This window comes from Falco naumanni, chromosome 10 (genome assembly GCF_017639655.2).
Source record: "Falco naumanni isolate bFalNau1 chromosome 10, bFalNau1.pat, whole genome shotgun sequence".
NCBI classification, from domain to species: Eukaryota; Metazoa; Chordata; class Aves; order Falconiformes; family Falconidae; genus Falco; species Falco naumanni.
Window position 1 is genome coordinate 8818748 of NC_054063.1, and position 23681 is coordinate 8842428.

General features: G+C 45.2%; 2 protein-coding genes across 6 annotated transcripts in view; one reads left to right on the plus strand and one right to left on the minus strand.

Moving 5' to 3' along the window:
* SBF2 (SET binding factor 2) overlaps positions 1-13554 on the minus strand; it is a 254668-nt gene extending 241114 nt beyond the window's left edge. For all 5 annotated transcript variants that reach the window (XM_040608411.1, XM_040608415.1, XM_040608414.1 and 2 more), the window contains exon 1: positions 13372-13554. In XM_040608411.1, coding sequence (XP_040464345.1) covers positions 13372-13426 — 55 coding nt within the window. In that variant the 5' untranslated portion in view covers positions 13427-13554. The remainder of the gene's footprint in view (positions 1-13371) is intronic.
* Positions 13555-19769: 6215 nt separating this feature from the next.
* On the plus strand, positions 19770-23422 carry ADM (adrenomedullin). The gene is made up of 4 exons (XM_040609492.1): positions 19770-20416; positions 21015-21125; positions 21443-21583; positions 22112-23422. Exons 1-4 carry the CDS (start codon positions 20208-20210, stop codon positions 22413-22415), a joined length of 765 nt encoding a protein of 254 aa, XP_040465426.1. The 5' UTR covers positions 19770-20207; the 3' UTR covers positions 22416-23422.
* Positions 23423-23681: the final 259 nt, after the last annotated feature.

Below are 23681 nucleotides of genomic sequence, written 5' to 3' on the forward strand. Positions count from 1 at the left end.
CAAAGGTTACCAGTTTATTTCGTTCCCTCCTCCCCCAAGAACAGAACTGCCAGAGTGACTTAAATTAAGTGGGGATCAACACAAAGAAGGTGGTGGTTTATAAGCCATGCTGAAAAAGGATACGTTGTATCCAAATTTATTTTACATTACACTACAAAAACCTCACATTTCAAAGTTCATAACTGTTACTTTATATTTGTAGTTCTTCTCACACTAGCAGTCTTCACCAAAGCTGCACTTCGTAGAACATGAATTATACTTTGTCCACACAGCACAACAGTATTTCACCTGATCTCCAAGCATAGTTAACAAGTACTGCAAATACTGTTACATATTTACATGACTAAAACGGAAAAACATCATTAAATATAAAGGCCTAAAATAAACATCAAATTTTTATTTTAAACACTAAGTATGTTCTTTCAGGTTTTTTAGATAATTCTTTTAAAACTGTACTGAAAGAATAAAGTACGATTCTTTGCTTACATGCTAAATCATCTTTTTCCTTACCGCCATCTTCCACCCTATAAATAAGCTACACTGCCAAGATTTTACACATCAAAATGCATTTCCGGTGCATGCACCATTAGCAGTAAAAACAATTTAAAAAAATCCTCAATCCACACTCTGCAACTGTAAAAAACAGAAGGAACTGGTTGTTTGAAATTAGACACATAACTAAAGAAAACAGAGCTGCATCCATGTCCTAGGAAACAATTAAATGCCACTTGACTATGAGCCCATAATAAATCAATAGAACATAACCTCTCCCTCTGAGGTTGTGGCAGGCCCAGAATATTAACTGGAGTGTACTACAATGTGTCTATTACAAAGGAAAGCAGATCCTCTCCTAAGAGACAGAAAAACAATGTTATTGCAAGCAAGAATGCTACTTTCAGATGTTTCCTACAGAAGCAAGGTTTATGTCATCAGCTGCCTTTAACCTAAATAAATATTGCCCGATGACCCTGATTTTAAAAAAGTTAGTATTCAAGAGACCTTGCTGTTTGTTTAGTAGCAGCACTACTAGGGACATTCAAGACAAAAGACAAAATGTGTAGAAAAAAGTCACTAGTTATGTTGCTTATTAAATAAATCACTAACTTGTTTCTCTAAGTACCCCGGACTCCTAAAATATAGCCCTATTTTAACATACCACAAAGCACCTCAAATTTAATATGCCTAGGAACATCAACTCAATATACTTTTTGCACATTTACTTACTACACACTCAAGCACATTTACAGCAGCATTAATTTTATCTCCCACCTATAATACATGGGTCATTATGGGGTTCAAAGCTCATTTTTTGTTTTGGTTTTGATTAAAGTCACTGCACACTGAAACAGCTCTTTTTAGCACTCACAAGTTTTTATATATATACATATAAATTATTAATTTAAGAAAATGCAGATAAGCACATTAGAAGACAAGAATTCAAAGTGATCCTGAATGACTGGAAAAAGTTATTAAAAAAAAGTTAAGAGTATGACTAAGGAGAACTGCAAAGCTGCAGAGTTTAGGTCAGAACAGCTGACTGCAGATATACAAGATGGTCAAATAGTTATCAGTTTAGTTCAAACGGATGTAGAGGTTAAAGCAGACCACGAAGTGACCGTAAGTGTTGTGATGTTGAAAATCAAAAGAAAAGCCAACTAAAAATAAAAATAAAATCAGAGTCATGCCTACACATGGAACTGTCTGCAAAACCAGCAAATAAATCTCACTCTTAGTTTTGGTAAGATTTCAAGTATTTACCACATCCAGTTTGGTCACCACACTTGAAGGAAAATAGTGTAACAGGCTTAAAACTGTACCAAAAAGCCATTTGACTCAAACACTATGAAAACCCTTCTAGAAGTCAAGACAGAGTAGCACTGGAACAGACTGATAAAGCAGGTTGTGGAATTGCTGTTATTGAGGGGTTTTACAAATGAGTTAAAGATCCACCCCGACCAGCAAAGGCTACAGCTAGCTGTGCCTTGGGCGAGAAGACAGGATCAGGTGATGCCTGGAAGTCCTATCCACTCTTACTTAAGACTCAGGACTATAGCAGACAGGGCCAAATAGGAGCTCTGGGATTCTCCTAATCCATTCTTACCCCCTAGGTTGCAAGTCCCAACACCACAATGTTTTCTGGTGGGGTTTTTTTCCCCACAATTCCATACCATTTATTTCTGAGTTTACTGTTGCCATTATCACCAGACATTAAGCTGACGTTTACAGAGAACTGTCCCAACAAATTCCAAGAACTTTTTTCTGTGAGACAATAGCTAAACTGGAGAGCATTGTTGTGAATATTTATGTCCATCTTTCCTCACCACTGCTTGTACTTCAGCTTGCATTTATTAAAACTGCATTTTATCCAAAATTTTAACATCTGGTCACACAGTATCATGAGGTCTTTCTGAAGCCCTTCGCCATAAGCTTTAGATTCAGCTATCCTGAATTATTTTAATATTGGTTTTAATCAACTGCAAGTCTCATCCCCTAACTATTCCACCTCTCTTTTTACCAGATATTTACAAGTTGAACAAAAAAGGTCTGCAAAATTAACTTTGTGAGTCCATACTATCAACTTTGCCTGTGAACAGTGACCACTTGTTTCTATCCTTTAATATACTCATAATTCTCAAGCCTCTTACCATTTAACCAGCAACAGCTTAGATTCCTTAAAAGCCCCAAATACAAAAATTTTCTGAAAATTAAGATTGGCAAGACAATGTTGACAAAAATCTTTCTCCATCTGCTGTAAAAACTGTAAAAAGCATACAACATTTCATACAACTATATTAGGATTACTATAGTCCAAATCTCTTCTTGGTAACTCAAATATATAAGAATAAAAAAAGACTCTAGAGTCTTCATATAACCATAAATCAAATCTAATAAAAAACAGAATTTATATTCTGGTCTCTGCAAATGTATTTTCAAACCTTTAAGACAGCAAAGTTAATATTAGGTAGGGAGTACATACCAGATTTAGACAGGAATGGATTCCTACTGCTCAATAACTACTGCTCATTTCTAGACTTCATACGGATATTGCGATTTTCTAAAAATGGGCTATTTACAAAAAAAAACAAACCTGGACCACATTTTCTTAAAAAAAAAAATAAACCACAAAGAAAATGAAACCCATAAGCAAACACATAAACAAAAAATTTAAAATAAAAATGCAACAACTTCTCGCAAAGTCAGAAAGGTAGAAAGTGTGTTTTCTGGACACTTTTCAAGAGCACTCTCACAAAAAAATAAAATGCTTCAGTGGCAGCCTTGCCTCTTCCAAAAAGATGCCATGTGGCAAAAGAGAACAAAATAATTGTGTAGACTGTTTTTGTTAAATATGTATGATCTCATCTCTCTTCATAATAAACACTATAAACAAAACATTTTGAAAACAGAGTACTGAAACAACAACCTTACAAAAGTATCACTACTTGAATCAACACTTTACTCAGTGGCAAACCTGGTATCATTATTTATGCAGATTTATCAAACAGGAAAGAGAATCTTTTGAAAGAAGAGTTTTGAATTCAAAATCACAAACATGTGGCACTCTATGGTTTTGTTTTCTTTTAAGTTGCCTGTAACTGAAAAAACATGACACTTGCTTTGGCTGTCCTGCTGAATTATAATGCCATTACAGCTGACACACCACAGCTTTGACACTCTAGTCCTAGTACAACCTACTGAGATGGTTTGGGATGTTCTAGTCCTTTTTGTTGCTTCTCTGCTGGAAACAATCAACCCCTCAGAGTTGGAAAAAAGAGAATATGTGCCCCATGCCTCAATCCCATCAATACAAATCCAGGTGTCTCGGCTTAAAGCATGTGCACTGGCAGCTTTGAGTCAAAAACTCAGCTCATTAGCAGAGCTAGCAGAGAACTGACACAACTGTCTACAACTGCTGTAGGGGCAGTTGCCTCCAGGTAAAGGGCAAATCTGAGACTTCCACAGGCATTATCTTAACTCACTTTAGCAAAGCAGACCAGAATTTGCTACTTAAAAAAGCACTTAAGTTTCAGCCACTATAAAATAGGTAGAGAGGAAACATTTCTCTGCAGCCCTTTGAACACTTGCATGAGTTTCTGAACAAAAACTCTGTATTTGTTACCACAGAAAACATCCTTTTATTCTGTATATGTGCCTCAGTATCTTAACTGTTTTGGAATTACTATTAAAAGCATCCATACCAAACCATGGGCTTTCGACCATTGCTGACACTTGTGGATCATGAGGAACACACACTAACCAGTTTCCTATTTTGCAAAAGCAAGTAGTTCCTCAAATGCATAAAATAGTAATTCATTAATTGTATTTCTGAGAAACATGGGGTGAATCCCAAAGTCAAAGGCATTGCTCAGGCAGCAGCTCTTCCCTCCCTTAATGGAGAATTCCAACTAGTTCCACAGTTGCAGTCTGGCACAATCCATTGCTCAGGCAGAGGCGCCAGACTAAACTACTTTACAAAAAGCAAATTTTCCCTAGAAGCCCATCAGCAACAGTGCCAGTCACAGCACCAGGAACCTCAAGGGTCCACTGCTTTACTGAAAGAGCGGTGACATTCTGAACTGCACAAAAGCCATCTCCAGGGTTTACAAGTACTATGTTTTCAAAGCTGGGAAAGAAGAGGATATCAAGGGCAAATCCAGACCCTTCTACAAGACACAATGAATTCAATAACGATTTTAAAATCAACCACATTACCATCCACTACCAGCTCTTACAGGGTCAGCATTCAGAGCTATCTGTCACTAAACAAAAAACAGTGAAGAAAAAAAAATTCTCACAGACTGAAGGTTCTACGAACTCACAACCTAGAAGAGAGAGACTAGAAATAAATTACCAATAGAATATGGGAAAAAAACTGGGTTTAATTCTGTGTTTCAGGAAGGAAAAACATAATCAATTTTCCTTTGACATCATCTTAAGAAATTCTAAGTTCTTCAAAATTATGAAACCCACTTCTCTCTTCACATTACCAATCAATATGAAAGAAAACTGAAATCCTCTTGTAACTTCTACTAGAATGATCCATGTTAAACAGCTTAAAAATAGCATATCCTAACAATATAGAACACCAGCAGCTTAGTCACTACACAAGCTTCATAAAACTATGATATATTTTTCTGGGAAAAGACACTAATTATGAAGAAACAGCTCTGCAGGAACAAAGCGTGTGGCTTTTTTCTTTTTTTTTTTTTTATGCAATTACAATTTGCATTTTATGAAAAGCAGCCCCTGTAATAGCATTAGAAAAACACAATTTCCTAATTTACTGTTATTTAAGAAATACAGTACACCCATTCAACAGTATTTCAAGAAAAGTCCATTACAGTTGTATTTATGACAAGATCACAGTTTCATCCTTTTGAAAAAGTCTTGAGTATTTTGTTAGTCATGCAGCCAGCTTATGCTTACTACCACTCAGGAATTATATTTATAGTTCGTAGAACAATAGTCACAAAAGAGGACGAGTGTCTGTATTTCTTCGCCCAAAGCACAAATACACGTACAAAAAGTACAAATTTAAAACGTGAAAGTTTAACAATGCAGCAATCAAGCTAAAAGGTTTATTGTGCTACTTGTAAGAAATCAAGAGAAACATGAGTGCAATGTTTTTTAAATATGCAAATAGCTAACAGCCATAAGCATTACTAAAGGCACTCTAACATCTTAATCTGTAACTATTTTCAATTATTTCTTACTTAGCCAAACTAAATGTACCACCTTAAGTCTCAATGCTGAATACCTGTCCCTAGCTCAATTACTTCACAAAACTTCACACCAAATACCTTTTCAGTTTCTAAGAAATAAGAGTGGGAAAAGGACTTTTTTACATAAACTAAAGTTCTAGCAAACACTCTTTTAGGCCCAAAATTTACAGCAGGAACCAAACCTGGCCTTTGTGTTTATGTGATGAATTGACACTTATTTAAAGATGAAAACCACCAGAAATCAGACTGACTGGACAAGAGGACTTCATCTCAGAAAAACACAGAGTAGATAGAAATGGCTAAACAGAGGTTAAGAGAGACAGAAGGAGGGAGAAAGAGACACTAAGATCAGAGGTTCGTCTGGGATAGATGTAGAAAGTCAAACTAGAAGACAGAATTTTAAAATACTACAATGTGTCACAGTAAGCAGGAAGAGTAGCCACTGCCTTACAGAGCAAGGGTTCCCAAACCACGCTGAAGTAATATGCAGCCCACTACGGAGCCTAAAGGCAGTGCTGCCCACTAACAACTCTCAGTACTCCTAGCATTCGTATTTATGGCATCTGGCAAAAGTAGCTCAGTGAAACCCATTTTCCAAAGCACAATCTTCCACAACAGAAGTCAAGATTCTAGAAAGTAGAGTTGTTTCTTTGCATCCACAAGTATCTGAGAAATGATCTGCCAGAATCTCCCATCTTCCTTCCAGTTACTATTCCATTAGACCCAATATATAAGTCTACCCTTTAAAAAAAGACATTTCCAACCTTGCTGAAGGGTCCAGATAGTGCATTTTCTTGGTTTTGCATTTTTAAATCCTACCAAACACCACACAAATGACGCTTAAAGAACATTATTCCTACCTTCCCACCCACCCCCTCAAATTTCTGAGTGACTGATTTTGTGACCCCAGTAACATTCCTTTGTCTCTTTTTACCTATTGATGTCTCCCAGGGTTCAATATGGTTTTGTATGCTGCTGTCCTGAACATGTATCCAGAATTATGATTTTGTATTTTCTGTATATTAACATTCTTTTACTACAGCTATACAAAATCTCAGACTGCACTGTCACCAGCTACTAATTTTGGCTGCGGTACCAAGAGTCTGTTACATATGGCCAGTTTAGTGGAATTTTTGTGATTAGTTACTATGTTGTTACCTTGAGCACAAGACTACTACAAAGCAAACAAAGAACTTGAACTGTGTTCAATGATTGCATTTTTTCATATTATACAATTTGTAGGAGATTGAAAATTGAGATTTGTAAACACTAAAAACAAGAAATCACTATGTAGCTAGTCACTAACAGATAAGCAGTAACAAGCATGTTCTTGGCTCAATGAGCAGGGATTTAACTGCCAAATCCCAATCAACACTAATTGGATTGTCCTTGACTTCAGAATATATCACTGACACCAATGGAATAATTTATTTCAACAAATGCATATAACTGGAATACATTTCCCAAAACACCAAGAAGAAGAAAATTAATCAATAATGCTAGTGCTATTGTTAGAAATAATTTTTTAGACTATATGAGCAAGAAGCCTGAAAATCTCATGTTACTGCAAAGAAGTAAAAGGAGAGGTGAATCAAAGAAAAGCTTCCTTATCACCAGTATGTATTTGTAAGATACAACTTTCACTGACATTTATCAAGGTTGAACAGTGAATCTACTGTTCCACATTTTAAAACAATTCCACAGTGACTGTGGTTTTCCTTTGTTTTTTACTTTCTAAGTACCAGTAGCTGGGGAGGTAGCTGGTATTTTAAATTCATAACAGTGAACTACCATAGCAGTATAATTATCTTCCTCAGTGCTGTAAGACTATTATGTTTGTGACACTGGAGGAGTTAAATGTCATTCTCATTGTCCCCCCACTGAAAAATACGCTTGCGGTTAGAGAAGGACAGTGCTTAAATAGTTTTCAGGCTTGCATAACAAACTGTTTTTCATGAACATGCTGCAGGAAAAGTGTCTTTTTGTTAGATAATCCACAAAATTAATCCAGGACAGAAAAGGGGAGAGAGTTTCTTTACTGCAAGTTTGTCTTAAGGTATCCCCAAAGAAAGAAAATGCTTCTTCCATTTACAGAATCTGTGTCCTCACATTTTAGGGCTATGAAGATAGCTTACAGAATAAAACATTCAGCCTCCATGCATGTCTGACTAAAATTGAAAGGCTGAAAAAAAACTTAAGTTTTATTGCTGCTGTTGTTATGACAGCAAGACCAAGCAAGCAAAGAGTTTCAAGTCCAAGTTCTTCAGAGATATTAATCAGCAGGTATGAGGGAAAGAAAAATCACATTGATCTGTATTGATTTAATTTTTTCTCCAAAATTATAGTGAATCCATAAATCCAAATAACAATTTTTCAAGTCAACATTATGTTTTAGAAGGAAGTGCTTGGATACATTTTAGGAAGACATGCTACCAAAAAAATACTGGTGGTGTTGGGTTTTTTCCTCCATGCAGACTTCTAAGAAGGCCTTACTCAAAAAAAAAAACAAAAAAAAAAATGCCCACTACCAAAAAACACACAAAAACACACACATGCTTTTCTCATTCTGTTTCAGCTTGGTATTGTGGAGAGTGCTGTATTTGAAAACTAAACTGAGCAAGGACAAGGTTTGTAGAAAGAGGTAATTTCTTATACTAGAACAACTGATTTGTTCGGAAAAGTTTTTGGGCACACATGCCCTTCTCCAGTCATAGCCAACTATAGTAATCTCTTCCACAGCTACTTACATATCTGCATTCTGCTTCAGTTCGGATAGTACACCTCATGTTTCACTCAGTTACAGCTACAGGAATTCTTCTGCTACGAAAAAGATTCAGTTTTTGTTGGGGGGGTGGGTGGGGTGGTGTTGCCTTTGAGATTTCCCTAGATTGCACTTGCATCACATTAAGCCACAGCACAGATAAGAAAGCCATGGCAGTAACAGTTTGATTCCTTTATTTTTCTATGTTTTCTGTTTTACAGAGATTGCACACCAAGAAATCATCCACTCCTTATAGACACGCTAGCCCAGAGGAATGCCCAACTATGAATATACAATAAATACACCAAAATATCCTTAAGACATTGTATGATATTTACTCCCTCAACATAAAAAGAATATTCTTCACAAGCAAAGTCTGCCCACAGGAAAAAAAAAAAATAGAAGAATCAGACAACTGCATTTAGGAACTTCTCCTACTCTAGCATCAATCACTTGTCACTTGTTTCAAAATCCACCAAGATACGAAGCTATGTTAGACAAGAAAGGCTTTTCCGAAAACAAGTTGATCAAAATCAGAACAAAAAGAACCACAACAGAGCCTACACGTTTTATCAGCATTTATCAGTTATGACAACAGCCAAATAAAACTGCTATACTGTTGCAAGCCTTCTGTCATACACATTGCAACTGCACACACAAGCAAGAACAAAAAAACTAATAGTAGTCTGTCTTCCTACAGAGAACAAAACTCATGGAAAACATTCCGCTTCATCTCACAGGTTTTCAGTGTTAACAGCTGGGTACACAACAGCATCCTATACAGGAAAGCCAGTATGGGTATATGGGCAAATTAATCAAATCCAGTATTTAGTTCTCTCTTCTTTAGCCTTAGCTTTCAGTTGCTGAGCTTAGACACAAACATTCTCTTTCACCTTTTTCAAGTACCACCATATGTAAATTCCAGCGATAAAGTTATGATTATGGCTTATATCAGCAAAAACAAAATGAAACAAAACAAAAAGGCATTTTCTCATGCCCTTCTATGATCTTTGTAAACATCTGTGTTCTTGTTAAACCCCATCCACATTCCATTATGCAAACATATTAAATGGGAATTTTTGATGAAGCAGATCAAACACTTCAAAATCCATGGAAAAAGAAAATGGATATACAGTCAGGTCTTCTGGTATTTTCTCTAGCTTTTAACCCAGAGTGCCTACATTTTCTAGCACCTTTGTTCTCTTCAGAGACTTCTTTAACCGCCTTTTGTAGCAAGTTACATAACAGCTTTATATTGTGCTGATATGTTAGAGAAAAAAAGTGGTTATCTACCTTAGTAAAGGTTCAGCTAAATGCAAAATAAACATAGGAAAAAAAATCAGCCTTGGTGTATCACTGAAATCCTTTGCATTTCCACTGTTAGAACAAAACCAAGGGTTTTAATTAAATCTGGTTTCTCCAACTCTGTCAAGACACTGAACACGGAACTTCCAATAGCAGCTACAGCTATTACATACTTTACTGACTCAGAACAAGTTTCTAAAACACACAACAGCAATTAAAACTATGATATATTTAAGCTTACTTTTACGGTGAGAGCTATAGACAAGTATTTTTTGAGTGGGAATACAGTCAACTGTACCTGAAACTCATAAAAACCTATGTGAATCAGATCGTTCAACACTTGTCCTTTAATTTCCCATGTACCTGAAAGTCTATAGACACTCAAGACATCAATGGCAAAACTCATTCTCTACTCAGGCTGAATCTCAGTGCATCTTGCCAAGCACAAATAAACTGCCTGTTACATGATCTATTCAAAGGCACCCATTACTTTAACCCGAGCAAGTAGGAGAGTAAAGTATCTGACTAACATCTTTTCGCCCAAGGTTCTAGGACCATTTCAGCTGATATAAATTCAGGCTGCAGTGATCTACCCTCCTGCATGCTCCTGCTCCTCCTTTATACAGATACTGGCATTCATGTGACATCCTGGGGAGCCAACTGTTTGAAAACTGAGCAGAAAAGCAACCCAGAAAAAGAATAATACAGCGACACAGGCAAAATACTCAGCAAGAAAGAACTTTTTGACAGGTCAGCATCCTAAACCAAGCTGAAAACGAAAGGAAAATTTAGCACAATAGGAATGACAGCACTAGGACTGCAGTAACATCAATATACATAGGCCTAGATTGGCACAGGAATGAACTTTAAAATGTTTGATCCCCCAAAAGATCAAACCTCGTTGGTTTATTTGAGGACAATAAAAACATCCCTTCACTTCCCCTTAAGACTAAATTGAATCAAAACTTGTAGCACCAATAAAGCTTTTCCACAGCAAGAAAAATCTAGAAATCTGCTCCTAAATTGCACAAGTGCACAAACCCAGCATTTTAGATATTTACAGTGAAGGTTTTTGAATAAAGCTGAATTAATCTGCACAGGAAAGCAATACTTTTACCACATTTTCAATATACTGCAGATATTGGTACATGTAAATAAATCCCTATAATCCATGTGAAGACAGAGCAGATGATGGTTGCTATAGAGAGACAGCAGAGACAGCAGGGCTTTTCTGGGAGAACAGAAATAAACATCCTTTCTTATTAACCGCAAGTACACATTATCCCAACTGCTGCTGATGTACAGGTTGGGGAAGAGGGGGAAGGTTACAGGGTTTTTGTTTGCTTGTTTACACAAAGGTATTCCAGAGTATTCCTAAAAAAAACCCTATAAAATGTAATTACACTCAACATTAAAATCAAACCTATTAAAACAAAACCAGAATGTTACTGAAGATTTTAAAAAAAAGTCCATACTTAAAAATGTAATAGCTTCACGGGTAATAAGTCTACAATCCTGGAAATGTTTGCCCTTGTTTTTTCATATAGAAGGAGGCATAATAAATGCATCGAGAAACTAGGACTTTTACAAGAAAAAGAAAGGTCAGTACTCCATGTATTATGGGATCGCACGTGGGGGTAAAGGAATTTGGAAAACAATGCATGCCTAGTCTTCAACAGAATGTTGTTCCTTCAAGCATTTTAGTATGAAGCATTAAAAGTAGCAATGAGTAATTTAAATAATGAAGTCTAAACAGTTATTTTCTGGGCATGACCTTTTCAAATTAAGGTTCTGGTTCTGGAGTTATTTCTGAATCTGCTCAATTTCATCCATGCACGCAATTCTACTAAACTTAACGAGACAATTTATGTACAGGAAGTTAAACACATACTTAAATGCTACAGATGAAGACATTTTACAAAACCCTAAAGCTTTCCAATCCATAATTTTATTTCACATGGCAGCTGTCATATTGATCATACCCTTTAAGAAGGCAGGCTACTTGCTTCACCTTCCCCTTAAAAGCACCCTGATTTTTTGGTTGCTTCTTTGTTTTGATTTAAGCTCTCGACTATTGTTGGGGAAGAAGCTCCAAACAGGAGAGAAGCAAAAGGGAAGGTCTTTACTTTTATTATAAAGTACTCTCCATTTCACATATCTTACACTTTTGCTACTGCAATTAGAATAAGTGGGGTGGGAGGGGGAACCACATCATAATTAATGGAACGTATTATGGAATATATGGAAAATCATGCCAGTATAGAAAAATCCAGCAGATCCTTAGCAGAATTTTGTTAGTCACTGTGTATTTAAACACATCGATATGATGATTTCTCTGAAAATTATATTTCTTTAAAAAAAAAACGAAGGATCTTACTCCTGGAGTTTATTAGCTACACTTGTAGAATGAACAAATACAGACTACACACAACTGTTACTTCAAAGAATTACTTACAGTAACAAACTTGAGTGTTGTTTGATCTATGCATAGTCAAATAAATTAGGGGACATGCAACTATTTAAAATACTGTTTATTAACAACATAGATTCAAAGGATTGTTCTGAAATACACAGCACAAACACATACCAGTTGACAATCACTTAATTTTCAAATCAGTGTATATACGGATTTGAGGTCTCCCCAGCAACAAACGTGACATTATAACAGAAAGTCACATAATATGAACCACTCTACCCACAAAATGACAGCAGATAACACCACTTCCCTTTCACCCGAGCAGACAGCAAAGCAGCCACTCCCGAAGAGCCTACCGAGTGCCACAGCACTTCCCCAGGTGCTAGCCGCAGCACCCTTTTATCAAGGCCAGGAGCTCCAAGACCCCACTCAAAACGGGCCACAAGCCCCACTGCTTGGCAAGCCCCCTCCGTCTCTTGTTTTCCTTTGAGACCGCGGGTGTACGTGCCTCAGCTAGCGGTACAAAGGTGAGGGAACAGCAGCCACTGCCGCCGTCTTCTGCAAGAGGCGGCCGGGGAAACGGGCACGCACAAACAGCACCGGCACCCAGCCGGCCCGGCGGCTGCCCGCCTGGCGGCACCGGCCGGTGGTCGGGGCGGGGAGCCGGTGCTGTGCACGGCCGTGGGCAAAATTTTAAGCTGCCCCCACTTTCTGGAAGGAACCGCCGCCCGTTTCCAACATCTGGGGTCGGTGGGGCAAGGCCGCGGGGTACGCTCCGGCCGGCTGCCACCCGGCTCGCCGGATGGGGTTAGCGGGGCTGCCTGGTGGGCTGAGGCCGGCGGGGGGGGTGCCAGGGCCCGGCTAGCCGGCCGCCGGGTGCCTGGGGGAGCCCCTCCGCTTTCCCGCCGGGCCGCTTCGCCTCAGGAAAAGGGGATTAACCCTTCCCTCGCCCCCGTCGGCCGCGGCGCCCCTGGGCGGGGGTGAGGCCGCCCGACTGCCCTCCGCCACCCTCCTCCCCACGGCCGGACACGCGCCCCGTGTGCGCGGCAGTCTCCTCCTCCTGCGGCCCGACCGGAGGCGGGAGGGGGCCGGGGCCGGACAAGAACGAGGGGAGGGGGGAAGAGGCCAGCCAGGCACCGCGGGGCAGCCCTGCGCGCAGCCACACCTACCTGTCTTCTCGTGGTTATAGCCCACCACGATGAAATAGTCGGCCAGCCTGGCCATGGCTGAGAGGGGCCCGCCTCGGGCCTCACCACCCCTGCTGCGGCGGAGGCTCCCGGGAGGCTCAGCATCCTCCCCTCCGCGCCCGCTGCAAGAAGAGCGGCACCACCTCAGCCATGTTGGAGGCGCGGGCGCCTTGTGCGCCTGCGCGCCGCCCAGACCGCTGCGCCGTGACCCCGCCGGGCTGGGCGTGGGCTGAGGGCTCGCCGGCGGCAAGTGGCTGGGGCGGCACGGCCCCGCTGCCCCGGGCAGCCCGTGGGGGTCACCGGTACCAACGCTAGCGCCTCGCTTCGCGGCCCACCGAGGGCGGGGAGGGCCCGGGCGGGGGACAGTCCCCCGCCCGGGCCCTCCCCGCCCTCGGTGGGCTTTGTCTCCTCGCAGCCTCCCTGTGAAGTACCCACCCAGGGGCTGGGGCTCCGCAGCACTTTTTCCCTCAGAAACAAAACGGCGGCAGGTCCGACCGATCTGCGCGCTCACCAAAAGGCGGGTGCCTGGGCGGGAATCACCTCAGCGCGCCCCGCAGGGACCTCTCCTGAGGGGAGCTGCCGCGGGGGCGGGCATCGCCCCCCCTTAGGCTATGAGAGAGTAAAACCCGGCGGCGAGATAAGGCCGTGCCCCCCGGGTCTTACATTTCATGTCAGGGGTCCAGACTTACATTTCCAGGATGTTTCCTGTCACGTTTTTCCCGGGATGTGCGGAACGTGCGGGCACTGACGGCCGGGCGCGAGCGGCTCGCTGGGCGCTGTGGCGGGAACGGGGGACGAGCTCGCCCTCACACCGGCAGCCGCGGTCCCCTGCGGGCGCGGCGGCAGCGCCCTGAGGAGACAGCCCTGCCCTGCCCTGGGGCTGCCGCCGCCTTCCAGCCCGCCGCGATGCCCCCCCTCCATCCGGGGCAGGAGGCTGGCGGTGCCTCGGCGTAACCCTCCTGGCCTCCGATGTGCTGCTCTGGGCACATGCGGTGGCTACCAGGGCAAGCGGGGAGAGTTCGTGTGGCTGTTGGGCTCGTGTGGCTGTTGACAGCCTACAGATGAGGCCAATACCTTTGGGTTCTCACTCTTGAAAGCCCAGTGAGCTTGCTAGCAATCGCAGAGGTGCTGGTGATAAACAGGTTGTCTGACAGTACAGCACATTTAGTTAACCTGTGGAGATAGCCAAAATGTTCTGATGAGCTTCCGTGTATGTCCCGTTTGACAGCTCAAAGAGAAAAAACAAAGCAAAGGACATGGCTGCACTGCAGCAGCCCTGGGTACCGGGCTGCACATGGAAATGCAGCAAATTCACTGGCTTTGCTCCTGACCATCCACTGTCATGTGGGACCCAGCAGACAGTCACTAGCGGTGTCACAGAGACATTTCTGTTTCAAACATGCATTTCTTATACCTCCTACTTCACTGGGACATACAGATACGGTGTCTTGCTGATAACCCAGAAGCAAATTGGTCAGGAAGCTTCGCCAATCAGTTACAGCGTTCTCCCTTGTGCCTTCTCAGCAGAGGGCAGCCATCAAAATCTCCTTGGAGTAGTCAGCTTGGTGGCTTAACTGCTTTTAAGTAATTGCCATGTAGAAAGATCTAAACTTAATAAAATTGCTTACTAACTTTAGGAGCAAAGAAAAGTGCAAAATATATGCATTGAAAAGACTGAGTATACTTTTGAGAAAAGTGATGCACTCTGTGGGGTCAGTCACCTCCTATACTAGGTAGCAACTAGAAGAAAGAATACCTTTCTTCAGTTATGCATAGGCATTTTCGTTCATGAACCTGTATACTTTAATGGCTGAAACCCACAAAGCTGCTTTCAAAAGACTGAGCTTTTTGATTAAAAGCATGTCTGAAGTAGCAACAACGGAATGCAAATCTTAATGAAGCCACACATTACCCCTGCGAGGCTGACAAGGATAAAGCTCGTTGCTGTGACTTCTGAAGGGGGATGTTGCAGTTCTTCAACAGCACAAAGCCAGGACATACAACAGTTTACAAAAGCAAGGGATAACGTTCCGCACAGCAAAACCTGCAGGGAAAGTTTAGAGATGCTAAGAAATTACCCAGTTTCGAGCTGAAATGGAACCTTAGGGTTATCGTATCTGCGCTCATAAGCAAGCTCAGTATGTAATGACAAATCTCAGTAGTGAAGTCTCACTGCTCTTTTAAACCAGCACCTCTAGCAGAAGAGTATCACTGAACACTTTTCCAGGGCATTAACAAGTGCTGGATCAAGAGGAAGACGTTATTTATTGATTCCCCAGTCCTTGCTAGCGCCCACTCTACAGCCTTGCTTCTTCTTCCATCTAGACCAATATAGCCAAAGCTTGGTTAGTTTATAAAGCGTGTCATAAGTGGCACATCTGAAGTACTCATAACAGGAAGAGTACTGTTCATCTGGGTTTGAACACAGCTTATGTACCTGCATGGACAGCAAAAGGAGTCAATCATCCGTAACTTACTTCCTTAACTTCCCTTAAGTATAGAGCAATCTGATCTTATAGGACAAATGAGGAAGTAGAGCAGACAGATTGTTTGCTCACCTAAAGGCTAATACAAAGTAAACTGAACTTTCATCCAGACCGCCAATAACATAATTCCCTCCGTTGCAGCAGAATAGCCTGGCTCCTCAAGAAGCCCACAGAGTAGCGGCTCTGGGAGCACACCAAGGCCTGGGTCTCCAGAAGGACCCAGTGAGCAGCCATATATTTATGCCAGTGGCAGAACTGTGGGGCTGCAGCTCCTCCAGGAGACTGAAAGCACACAAGGGACAATGTTGCCACACTCGGACTGTGCTCATAGCACCAAAAAGGTGTGAAGGTTCACAATACCCTCTGCAGTCAACTCCTTCAGGAAATACAAAGGTCACACTCTGCCTGCGGTCCCTTAACCCAGTGTCCCTGTCAGTGAAGAGGGAAGCAGCCATGACCATGACCAGGTTTTTCCCCTCCTATAGCAATATGCATCCCACCCTCGAAGCCTCGAAGGAGGCTTCGGTGTACTCAAACCTGTCAGACACAAGGGTTGCTTGAAAGCACCTCCAATGGGACCTCCAGAAATGGAATCAACCCTTGTTACTGCGCCCTTGGCATAGCCAAAGCTGGCTAAGTGCATGCACTAACAGCAAGGCTTTTCTGTATGGAGCTTGACTGAGGTTTTACATCATTTGTGGGGTGTCATTCTTCTATTAGTATCATCTTTCTGCTGATTTCGTACAGCCTATGGTATACAATCAAGTATATTCATACTCATGGCATACAAATTCAGCAAACTTTCTTTAAACCCAAAATGAAACATGCTAAGGCACTTCCACTGGCTTCAAACACTAATTTTCCTGCATAATCAGCACAGAATATCTGCCTCAAATTGACTCCTCAGCAATGCCTATAGATTTGAGATCTTTGCTTTTGGAACAAAACTCAGCCTAAGTGTCCTGGTTTCAGCTGGGATAGAGTTAACTTTCTGCTTAGTAGCTAGTACAGTGCTGTGTTTTGGCTATGATGTGAGAACGATGTTGATAAGGCATTGATGGTTTTAGTTGTTGATGGGTAATGTTTATACTAAGTCAAGGATTTTTTGGTTTCTTGGGCCTTGCCAGCCAGAGGGCTGGAGGGGCACAAGGAACTGATAAAAGACAGGTCAGCTGACCTGAACCAGCCAAAGAGGTATTCCATACCATGGGACATCATGCTTGGTATAGAAACTTGGAGGGTTAGCTTTGGGGGGGGTGGGGTGGGGTGTCATTGCTCGGGGACTGGCTGGGCATCAGTCAGCGGGTGGTGAGCAGTTGTACTGTGCATCACTTGTTTTCCTCTTCCCTACCTTTCCACTATAATTGTTATCATTGTTATTGTTGTTATTGTTATTGCTGTTGTTCTTACCTTTTTATTCTGTTTAAATGATTAAATTGTTCTTATCTCAACCCTCGAGTTTTACATTCCTTTCCCATTCTCCTCCCCACCCCTCCGGGTGTGTGTGTGTGTGTGGGGGCTGAGCAAGTGTGTGTGGTGCTTGGTTGCCGGCTGGGGTTAAACCACAACACTGAGTAAAAAGCTGTATAAACAGCAACTAATCTTAATCTCCCGGCCAGAGCAGATACATACTGTAAAGTCTTTTGTACATATGGCAACACTGAGAGGTTGAAAGACATGCCCAAGATAATCAGTAAACAAGTACAAGCCCTGGATGTTCCTCCAGCCCAGCTTCCCCACAATGGGTATAAGGCAGCAAGCATCCTGAGGAGACCTTACACTTCAGAGGAGAGCCTGGTCTTGCTGAACTGCACAGCATTGCCTCAGAATATTAGTTTATGAATAATATTTCCATGGAACATTCTGTGTAACTTTTTTCAAAATGGAAATAACTCACTATTTATGAAATCAATTTTTAAAGTGGCTACTGTTACCTCATTGTGCAAATTCAGTGACTATTGCTCATTTCCAGACTGCATGAGAATGCAAGTGCTTAGGAAGAACAAAATGAGCATCTGAAGAAAGAACATTATGTTTTGTGCTAGATTTGAAGCAGCTTTATACCTGCTGAAGCCCTTTCACAAATCACATCAGCAACAAACCCATAACTTATGTGCCAAAGTTTGCCTCCTTGTGAATTTGAAGGAGCAGTTGTATCACAAAAATGGCAGTTGTAGGCAGTAAGGGAACTCACAAGTGAGTTGTGTCACTACTATTGTTACTATTCCTAAACCAACATATGCTTCTTTCTGCATTGTTTGCCTAAGAGTATACAAAATACACTTCCCGTTTAGCCAAGGATTTTAGTGAGGGGTTTTCCAGCGTTTGTGGAAGTGTGGGATTTTTTTACTGGAACAGGAGACTTAATTTGAATCAAAGCAACGCTCATCACACGAACTCCTGCAGATAGTTTTCTATTCGGAAGAGTTAGATTCAGTTTCAACTTCTGCTGATCAAGGAAACGCTTGAACTCGCTGAGCCTGGGCTGCCTCTTGAGGTCTCCGAAGTCCAGCCGTGGTGGTCTGATGCAGTTGTGCAGCTCTGGCCACGACACAGTCCCGTTGCAGCCCACCTACCTTCCCTCTTCTTCCTCCCCGAGTCCACACGCCAACCCCTCGCCCCGCGCCTTTCTGCCTCCCCGCTCCGTGGGGAGGGCAGCGGGACGGCGGCTCCGCGGAGCTGGCGGGCGGAGGGGACGAGGGGGACCCCGGGGCTGACCCGCTGGCTCCGGCGCCCCGGAGCCGCTCCGGTCCCGCCCCGCGCTCTGGCCGGGCAGGTGCGGCGGCGGAGCGGATCCGGGCTTGCCCCGGCGGCCAGCTCACGGCCGGGATCCGGGCTTGTCCCGGCGGCCAGCTCACGGCCGGGGAAACCGCCTCGCCCCACGGAGCCGCGGCGGGGCCGGGGCAGGAGGCTGCCCGGCCGGGGGGTGCGCTGGGGAGCGCGGCCCTCGCTGGCGGCGGGTGCTGGCGGAGGGGCGGCAGAGGCCGGGGTGGCGGCTCCCGGGCCAGCCTGCCGCCGTGCAGGTAGGTGCCGCAGACAGAAGACTCCAGATGCCTGGACGCTGCTGACGAGCGGGAGAGGGAGCACCTCAGACCAAGTCAGCCGTGCACTGGGAAGTTTCCGTCATCCCTTCGCACATGCCTTTCCAGGGTGTTGTTATATACCGCGGTTATCTAGAAAGGCAGAGTCACGAGTACGCTCACCTGATTTTTGAAACACTTTGCTTGGGGCAAGATGAGAGCAACATCTGGCACACTCCAGTTCATTCCTTCCTCACGAGTATCTCTCACTGGGAAGAGGACCCCCACACCCCAGGGCGCCGGTCTCCTGGTGCATCTCCCTTGGTTCCGCTGAGTTTGCATTGCGAGAACTGAAACGGTCCGTCTGGTGCTGGCTTCCAGCACCCCCTGCGAAGCCGGACCTCTGTCTTTCTGAAGCGTCACGGAGCAAAGATGTTAAGAGACTGTAACACAACCACCACCACAACAAAACCACGAAAAGAAACAAAGAATAAAACCCAAAAGGTAGGCAGGCTGAGGTTTTGCTGCTGGCCAGCCGGGAGAATGCTGTTAGAGACCTTGATCCGGCACTGGTTTAGCTTCATAAGCGGGGAAGTCAGTGCACGAACGCATATAAAGGTTTGCGGACTGGGGGTAAAAGGACCACGGCAGGTCCTCCCTGGCGTCCTCAGCCCCAGGCACTGCAGGGACCCTGTCTCTGCCCCAGCGTGACACCGCTTCTTTGTTCACAGGCACAGAAGGTCGCTCCAACCTTCACCTTCCAAACCCATTTGAACTGTGATTTATTGGAATCGATCAAGTAAATCAAATACATTTTATTAGATGAAAAATGCACCTAAGCTGAGTCATAAATATTAATGATGCCTGGTTTGTCACCTCCTTACTTATGTGAAGAAGGCTGGCATTCATTACAGTTAGTCATTATAATTCACGTTGTCCAAATATGGGGTTATTTTTGGAACTTTGGTATTTGATGGATTTGCATGGATTTTGAAATTGGTTGAGTTCTAGCTCCCACTCCCCTGCTTCCACCCACCTAAAGGTAAGATGCCTGGAATGAGAAATTATGCTACAGAGCGTGTAAACATAATTATACATCGGTAGTTATAAAGTCTGTCCCCCGTAAAACAGACTGAGAGGTTTAACAGATTTTGCAAGTTATGCCAAGACTCGGAATCCACACCTAAAAGCTGTCGTTATAATTAACAAAATACCAAGGGGGTTGTTTGAGATAATTTTCAATAATCCTCTTATTTTTACCCTAGTATGGGTTGCCCCCAATTCACGCTAGAATGATTAAGAAGTGCTTGGGATGTGGGGGTGGGGGTGTCAAAGAAAAATCGCCCGGCCACGCCAAGGTCCACCCACTTCCCCCGCGCCGCTCTATAAAGGCGGCGGTGGAGCGCAGCTCGGCGGTGGTTACTCCAGGCACACAAAGGAGTTCTCGCTCCTCAGGAAACCCTGCAACTTCGGATCGCTACTACAAGAACATTTGTCTCTGTGGATTATCCTCACTGTCAGGTAAGAACTACTTTTTTCCTGCCTCGGCGGCAACAACAACAACAAAAAAAAGAGATGCAGGGGAGGTGGAGAGGAAATGAAAATTTACTAAATCTGGACTGTTTTGAAGAGCTTGGAGTTATGCTGCAGAGTCTTGCACTGGCTTTTGGCATCAGCTGCAGTTTACAACATAAGATCCAGAACTAGCTGGTTTTGCGTATGAAGTGGGAAGATGAGCTATTAGGGGATCAACTTCCAGGCAGCAAAAACACTTGCTGGAGTTTGGAAACGATGCGTCTGATAGCCAGCTCTCCCTAATCTCACGGGTTTGCTAAATCCTAGTGCGAGCCGCTGGGGGTATTCTGGAAATCCTGCTGCTTTCCAGCCGCCTCTGCAAGTAAAGCTCTCGACAAACGTAAACTTTGGAGGCTCTGTTATTTACTCTGCGATAAGTTGCTGGGCAAATACTAGCTTCTGGTTCATATCGCACACAAAGTCCCCGGTAGCCTGGGGGCTCTCCGAGGGAAGGAGCTCTCTGCAATCACCAAAAATGAAGGACAGTCCTTAGTTGACTTTTATTAGCAACCCTGCTTACAGTTCTTCTCTTTCCCTCCACCAGGAGCCCAGCCAGAATGAAACTAGTTCACGTTGCCCTGCTCTACCTCGGCTCCGTGACCTTCTTCGGGGTGGATGCTGCACGGGTGGATGTAGCGACAGAGTTCAAAAGAAAGTGAGTACGGGAGCGCCCTCCTGCCAGCGCCCACCCCCGCGCCCCCCCGCCGGGCTCAGGCCGTGATCGGAGGGACCGGACCTCCTGCGGGAATTGCACAGCTCCTTAAAGGCCTCATGCCCCCCCGCCCCCCCCCCCCCCCCCCCAAAAAAAAAAAAAAAACCCAACAAACCAAACCCCAAAAAAACCAAACAACAAACCACCACCAAAAAATCTCGGCGCTGGCAAAGATTATCGCCCCTCCAATGTATTTGGTTTGGCTCCCGCCCCGCAGGCTTGCGCTAACAAGCTGTCCTCTTCCCTTATGCTCCTTTCAGATGGACGAAATGGGCATTGAGCCGAGCCAAGCGGGACGTGAAGCCTTCGGGCGCGCTCCGAGGGCTAGGGGCAGCCGCCAACGTGCAGCTGCTTATACGGACCCAGGACGTGAAGGAGGATCCCCGAGTCTCGCATCCCAGGTAATTTTCAGCCCCTTCTGGGCTCGGGTACTTGCTCGAGGCAGTGGAAACTTTTCAGGGTCCCCACGTTTCCGGGTGTTTAGGCTTATTCTCGCAATAGAATCCCCGAGCCCCGGGACAGGTCCCGCCCGGGCTGCACATCGCGCTGAAAGCAGCCTCCCGTCTCCCTTTCCCCGCGCTCTTCAGCTGGCGGGAGATAGCAGCGCCTGTACTGTTAAAGTCAAATATAAATAGTAACTTGAGCTCTGGATCCATAGATAAAGTAACAGCCGTGAAACGGCGGGGCCTCTCCTCCCACCGGCAGCAAACTCTGCTCTGCCGAGCGTATCCGTCCCTCTCCCGCCGCTCGGCGGAGGGCAGAGCCGGGGGGGTGCTGGGGGGTGGCGGTGGTGGGGGTTTTGCATCGTAGGGACGGGCCCGCCTCCAGCCCGTGGGCTCCCTGCCCTCCCCGCCCCGGACCCACCGGGTCCCCTCCTCCGGGTCCCCCCTGCGCTGCTCTCATGCCCGCTCTCTCTTCCTGCCTCGCAGCAGCCGGGAGGATGCTCACATCCGCGTCAAGCGCTACCGCCAGAGCATTAACAGCTTCCCCCACTTCCAAGCCATCCGCACGGGGTGCCGGTTCGGGACGTGCACGGTGCAGAAGCTGGCCCACGACATCTTCCAGCTGACGGACAAGGATAAGGACGACGCCGCCCCCGCCAGCAAAATCAGCCCCCAGGGCTACGGCCGCAGGCGGCGCTCCCTGCCCGAGCCCCGCAGCCCGGCGCGCTTCCTCTGGGCCGGCCGGCGCTCCCGGACGCGGCGGCCCTTCGCCCCCGTGCTCGGGGTCTGAGCGCCGCGCTTCCCGGCCGAGGCCGTCTCGGACGGATGGACTGTGACACGGACGCTCCGGAGGGCCGCCAGCCGCCGCTCGGGAGCCGCCGCCAGAGTTCGCGGAGAGCGCCGGTCCGGGCGGGACCCCGGCGCGCCCTCCCGCGCAGGGGGCAGCGGAGCGGCGGAGCGGGGCGGGGGGCGGCCGGCGCGGACGGGCGGCGCGGGGAAGCTGTGAAGGCCGCGTCCCGCCGGGGACGCGCAGGGCTGCCCCACCACCCCCGCCCGCACGACCGGGCGCTCACGGACGCTTTACCCTCCCCGGCCGAGGCACGGCCGGCGCCTGGGACTGGAAGGCGGCCGGCCCGCGGCCTCCGGAGGCGCTGCTGCCGCGCCGGCCGCCATGTCGCCCCCTGCCCCGCCGCTGCACCCGGAGGGGCCGGGCCTTCCCCGCCGGCCGGCGGCGCTCCGAGCTGCCCGGGCCCCGCTGCCCCGAGAGGGGTGGCTCAGGGGCGCCCCGCGGCGCCGGCCTCGCCCCCCGCCCCGAGCGCGCCTGGGGGCGCGTCCCGCCCCCGGCCAGGCCGGCCACATCTGCTCTACCCTCTGCGTTATCTGCACCCGGCAGGGAATCGGACACTCACCAGTCCCTGCGGGGACTGCGACATACTTGAACGTCACAGAGAGGAAAAGTGCAATTGTACGTGGTTTTTGTTAATTATAAGTGCGGTGTGTGTGGATCATGAGATACGTATCGGTATTTAAGATTGTTCTGTGTCATGTCCTGTTTGTATCTTTTTTTTTGAAAATATATTTTATTTTTATACGTTTTACATATATATATTGCATAAGGGCATTTTAAATCATTGTATCCCTCTATTTTTCATATCGTGAATGTCAAACGTTAAACTTTTTTTTTTTTCCCATACCTTTTTTTTTATCTTGCATTCCAGACTGGTGAAAGATGTAGAGAATGTATCAGCTGTTCTCCATGGGTAATATGTGAAATAAAATAAACACTATTACATAAAACAGGTCTGTTATGTTCTTTTTAGTGGGGGCAGGTGGTAAAGATAAAGGATTTCTTACTGTGGTCAGCCCTACCCTTATAGCCTAGCACAGCAGTTCTGTGACAGCCTGAAACTCTTCAGTTACAGCCTTTGTTAGCAGCCACCTTATCTTGTCAAATCAAGTAAACTCGATGGCAAGCACGTATCTTAAAATCCCAGGGCAGATCTGTTGAGAAGGCTCTAAAGCCTTTTTCTACCCACATGTTCCAGCCAGGGCTGAA